Source organism: Pelobates fuscus, chromosome 3, assembly GCF_036172605.1.
Source record: "Pelobates fuscus isolate aPelFus1 chromosome 3, aPelFus1.pri, whole genome shotgun sequence".
Classification (NCBI taxonomy): domain Eukaryota; kingdom Metazoa; phylum Chordata; class Amphibia; order Anura; family Pelobatidae; genus Pelobates; species Pelobates fuscus.
The window spans coordinates 17412657-17418035 of NC_086319.1; the positions used below are offsets into that span (position 1 = coordinate 17412657).

At 51.4% G+C, this 5379-nt stretch overlaps 1 protein-coding gene across 4 annotated transcripts in view; it reads right to left on the reverse strand.

The window, feature by feature from the left end:
• CELSR1 (cadherin EGF LAG seven-pass G-type receptor 1) overlaps nucleotides 1-4259 on the reverse strand; it is a 160101-nt gene extending 155842 nt beyond the window's left edge. For 3 of the 4 annotated variants that reach the window (XM_063446783.1, XM_063446780.1, XM_063446781.1), the window contains exon 1: nucleotides 645-4259. In XM_063446783.1, coding sequence (XP_063302853.1) covers nucleotides 645-4053 — 3409 coding nt within the window. In that variant the 5' untranslated portion in view covers nucleotides 4054-4259. The remainder of the gene's footprint in view (nucleotides 1-644) is intronic. The other variant, XM_063446784.1, reaches the window with a different exon arrangement.
• Between the last annotated feature and the right edge of the window lie 1120 nt (nucleotides 4260-5379).

Sequence of the window (5379 nt, forward strand, 5' to 3'; positions counted from 1 at the left end):
AACAACATGCTAACACACACAAACCCTGAAACAACATGCTAACACACACAGACCCTGAAACAACATGCTAACACACACAGACCCTGACACAACATGCTAACACAGAAACCCTGATACAACATGCTAACACACAGACCCTGACACAACATGCTAACACACAGACCCTGACACAACATGCTAACACACAGACCCTGACACAACATGCTAACACACAGACCCTGACACAACATGCTAACACACAGACCCTGACACAACATGCTAACACACAGACCCTGACACAACATGCTAACACACACAGACCCTGACACAGTAATACTTCATTGCAAGAAACAATGATGTGTGGCCACTTAAATGGTGAAACTAATTATTTTATCTCAATGTTTCACTGCAGATCAAGGTCTCCTGCCCCATTAATCCACAACGTTTGCAGTTATTAGAACAGTTACAGTTTCATAGAAAGATAATTTGAAGTAGTTTGAGAATTGTGTCAGGCAGATTTATACAGCACTTCCTGATTTTTACATAATTACTCTTTTTTAATAGACAGCTAAGCAGATAAGATCACATTGCTGAGAATGCTGTGAGGCTGCAGGGCTATTACTGGCCATTCCAAACATAGAAACAGAAAAAGTGACTCCACTTACCAGATACAGAGACCCTCATCAGGGCTTCCAGGGGTCGGTTATTGTCCAGGTCCCTGCTCAGCTTCAGCTCCCCAGTAGCAGAGTCCAGGATGAGAAGATCCAGCTCGTTACCCTGGATAAAACTGTAGTGAAGAGTATCTGACACATCAGGATCGTAGGCTGGTATCTTCCCAATCACTCCAGATGGGAAGCTATTGGACTTGTTGGTCACATAATTGTTAAATATGATCTGAAAGTCCTGGAGCACTGGGTCATTGTCGTTCTTGTCCAGTAGTTTGATGTGGACAATGGCCCTGCTCACCAAAGGGGCAGAGGTGGCCTGGACCACAATGGTGTACTCAGTCTTCAGCTCATAGTCAAGGTCCACCAAAGCTGTAAGGTCCCCATTAAAGAGGTCCAGCTGGAAGACCTCAGGGTTATTTCCTTCCACGATCTGGTACATGATCTGGGCATTCGTCCCTTCATCTGGGTCAGTGGCAGTAATTTTGGCCACCACAGAGCCCACAGGGCTGTTCTCCTCCACAAAGATGTCCAACTCGTCCTTCTCAAAGACAGGTGGGTTGTCATTAATGTCCAGCACTGTGATTCTGATGTCCACGGGGGCTTTTAAGGGTGGGTTACCCCGGTCTATAGCATAAGCTTTCAGGTTATAGATGGGAACGTTCTCTCTGTCCAGTTTGCGGGAGGTCCTGATGATCCCAGAGGTGGGCTCGATGTAGAAGTCCCCATCTCCATCGTCTCCCCCCTGGAAAGTGTACATTACTCTCCCATTGAGGCCAGAGTCCCTGTCTGTGGCGGAGATCTGGAGAACACTGGTGGACAGAGGGACATCTTCAAACACAGTCCCTTGGTATCTGTCCCTCATGAATTGGGGCATGTTGTCATTGGCATCTAGAATTAGGATTTCCACATAGGTAGTGTCAGATTTTTGGGGGATGCCATTGTCCTTGGCTGTGATAGCCAGGGTGTAGGAAGCCTGGTCCTCATAGTCCAGTTCTATGAGTGTGGTGATGGTACCAGTGTCTGGGTCTATCCTAAACTGGGGGATGTTATCTTCCATGATGTAGGTTATCCTGGCATTTTCCCCAGTGTCTTCATCTGTGGCACTGATGGTAACTATCGACGTGCCTATGGGCTTGTCCTCACTCACACTCACCGTGTAATGGGAGCTCTGGAACACTGGCCGGTGGGTGTTGGCATCGGTGACATTGATAAAGACCAGGACAGTGTCAGATCTGGTGCCATCAGAGGCTGTTACGGTGAGGGCATACTGTCTCTCCTGCTTGTAGTCCAGAGGCAGAGCCAGGGTGATTAGCCCACCTCCACTCTGGCTAGTGATGGCAAACCGGTTCCTGGTGTTCCCACTGGTGATCTGGTAGGTGACAACACTGTTGACATCCTTGTCCACTGCAGTCATGGTGAGGACACTGCTACCCACTGCAGCATCTTCATTGAGCCTCAGCTGGTAGACCTTCTCGGTGAAGGTTGGGTTGTTGTCATTGACATCCAGGATGGTTATGGTGACACTGGCTGAGGAGGTCATCACTGGGTCTCCATGGTCCCTGGCCTCCACCCCAAAAGTGTAGAACTCCACAGCCTCCCTGTCTAGCTCAGAGGACACAGTAATCCAGCCAGTGCTGTTGTTGATCAGGAAAGGGAAATTTGGTGGGATATCGGTCAGACTATACTGAATTCGGGCATTGTCTCCAGAGTCCGCATCGTTGGCTTGGATGTGGACCACAGAGTAGCCTATAGGCACATTCTCCATGACAGTGGCTTGGAAGGGGGTGCTGACAAAAATGGGGGCATTGTCATTGACATCCACCACCTGAACTGACACCATGCCTGTGGTGTTACTGAGAGGGGGCCTGCCACCATCTTGAGCTTTAATTCTGAGGGAATATTCCCTGATGACCTCATAGTCCAGGGGGTAAATGACATCAATGTTCCCGGTCAATGAGTGGATGTAGAACTGGCCCTTTATGTTCCCACTCACTATGCTGTAATACACTATGGCGTTGTTGCCCTTGTCCCTATCGGTGGCCTGGACCTGCAGGACCTGGGTGTTGGGGCTGATGTTCTCTGGGACCTGCACCACATATCGCTTCTCTGTAAACTGGGGGTAATTATCGTTCTCATCCTCCACATAGATGTAGACAGTGGCTGTGGCACTCTTGGGTCCTGGGTCCTTGCCTTGGTCATTGGCTTCCACTATGAGCTGGTAGTCGGTCACTGACTCTCTGTCCACCAGGGCTTTGGTCCTGACCACCCCTGACCTGGGATCTATCTCAAACACCTGGTTCACCCCTAGGCCATTGACCAGCCGGTAGAGCATGTTGGCATTGGATGGGGCATCTCCATCCGTGGCTCTGATGGTCATAACCTCGTAGCCCACCTCCAGGTTCTCCCGGATATTCTCCCGGTACTCCGATTGCTCGAACACCGGCTCGTGGTCGTTGGTGTCACTTACCGTGACCGTGAGGAAAGTGGCGGCCGATCTCCTCGCAGAGCCGAAATCGGTCGCCGTGACTTTGAGGACGTGGGTGTCTTTGGTCTCCCTGTCCAGGGCTTGGGTGGTGGTGACGGTGCCGGTCTCTGGGTCGATCTCGAAGTAGTCATTAGACCGGCTGTCAAACAGAGCCTCCATGAAATACTCCAGCCTCCCTGCCTCCCCCGAGTCCGGGTCTGTGGCCCTCAGAGAGGTGACCCTTGTCCCTGCAGGCTCGTTCTCCGGTACCGAAGCCTGGTAGTTGTGGAGCTGGAATTGGGGGCTGCTGTTGGTGCTCCTCTTCCTCCTGCTGGAGAAGTTAGGGGCCAACCGAACTCTCAGTCTGACCAGAACCAGCACCTGCTTTTCTTCTGCCGCACATCCCAGGAGCCCCAGGGTCCCACCAGGGTCCAGGCAACCAGAAGAAGAGACGGTGTCCAGCAGTCTGCAAGCAGGGCTCCCCAGCACTGTGCCCACCAACTCCTGGGTCCTGCTCCATAGATTGGGGGGACAATGTGGGGCCCCAGGGACCCTGAACTCAATATCCACATCGGGCTCCCACAGCCTTTTCCAAGGACCCTTCCTCCGGCGCTTGGTATAACAGTCCTGGCCATGGACATAGACCTCCAGCCGCAGGGACATGGATATCAGTGCTCCCCGGGAAGTAAGTACCAGGGACAGGGGCTGGGGGAGGCTTGGGAGACCCTCACAGGTGGCTCCGGAGCTCAGTCTCAGCTGCCCCAGCTTGGTGACCTCCACAGCCTCCATCACCTGGGGGGAACCTTGCAGACGGTAGGACCAGCCATGTCCCACAGATAGGTTGGTTGCTCCAGCTTGGCTCCCCGGGTAAAGGTGCACCTCCAGCCCCCCAGCCGGCTGCAGCACCCTCAGCGCAGTGACCACCATGCACAGTGCCCACATGTCCTCTATCCAACGGTACCGACCACTGGCCGTCCTCACACCGGGCTGGGGGGCGGCATGCCAACAGCTCCAAAACTTCACTTTATTTTCCACGGTAACTTTAAAAAGTGATTTCAAAATGGCTCCAACCCCCTCACCCTGAGCTGCTCCTCTCCTCCTCCTCCTCCCCTTGCAAGCCTGATTAGCATAAACCTGCTCTCTGCATTAAACCAGCTCCTTGACTGCCCCATTCACCTCCATGCAGGGGGTGGGGTGAGAGGGGGGGGACTTTCTGTAATATACACTGTATACAGAGAGAGATACTGTGTGTCACAGCCAGGAGGGCAGCTGGCCCTTTAACGCTGTAAGTACCAGGGAGCAGTGTACAGGCACCCAAGGAGTTAAACTGGGAATGCTACCGACACACCATTAACACCTACATGGCAAGAGGATAGACACATATGGTATGTGACAGGTGATTGAGGGGTTAATACTCATGGCCGCTAGCCCTGCTGCCCTGGGTGGGACAGGGACACAGATTGCTGGTCTCACAGCCCCCACTCTCCCACCCCCATTCACATTAGTAGCTGCACCTGTTTTTCTCTCTTTCTTCTTTTCAAGCCTGTATTGCCCTCCCTGCCCCACAAAGCAGCCATGGGGGGTCTTAGAGCTGCATTAAATCTATATTATATGCATGTTTTAAAAGGACATGTGGAGAGCTGAACTCAACTCAGATAAAGATGCTGGGGATTCGTAAATCCCAATAATGACCGTTTGGGGCGGGGGGCGGGGGGGGGGGGGGGGGGGGGGAGGAGAGTTAGAATTAAGTTTCTAAAAATGAATTGGTATTAACAACTCTATCAAATTGGAAAACTTCACTGAAAATACAGCTGTAAATTAATCATTTAAACCAACTCTAGAACAGCTAAAACGTTTAATTTCTGGCGCTGAATTATTTAACAGCGTTAACCCATGCAGTCTGTGAGTCCCGGCTCTGGCTCTCTGGACGTGGATTCCCGAGGAGGAACTTGATACAATGTATCTTATTTATTTATCATCGCGGCTTGTTTACAAACATTGTATCAATCCGATAAAGCGACAGACCCCGAGCTGGCTCAGGCCAAGAAAGCCAATAAACCGACAAACAGGTGGAAAAAAGTAAACTTTTGTGTTCCCTCTGTTTAAATTGTATTGTTCAACACGTTGAATGAGGCAAGTTGTTGTAACCATGGAAACAGCAGGTCAGTGAAGCGTCCCCAGGGAGGGGATTGTCTGACACACCCCATGTGCCTCTATCAGATGGCATGGCAGCAGAACATGTCATCTATCGCCACCTAGTGTAGACTA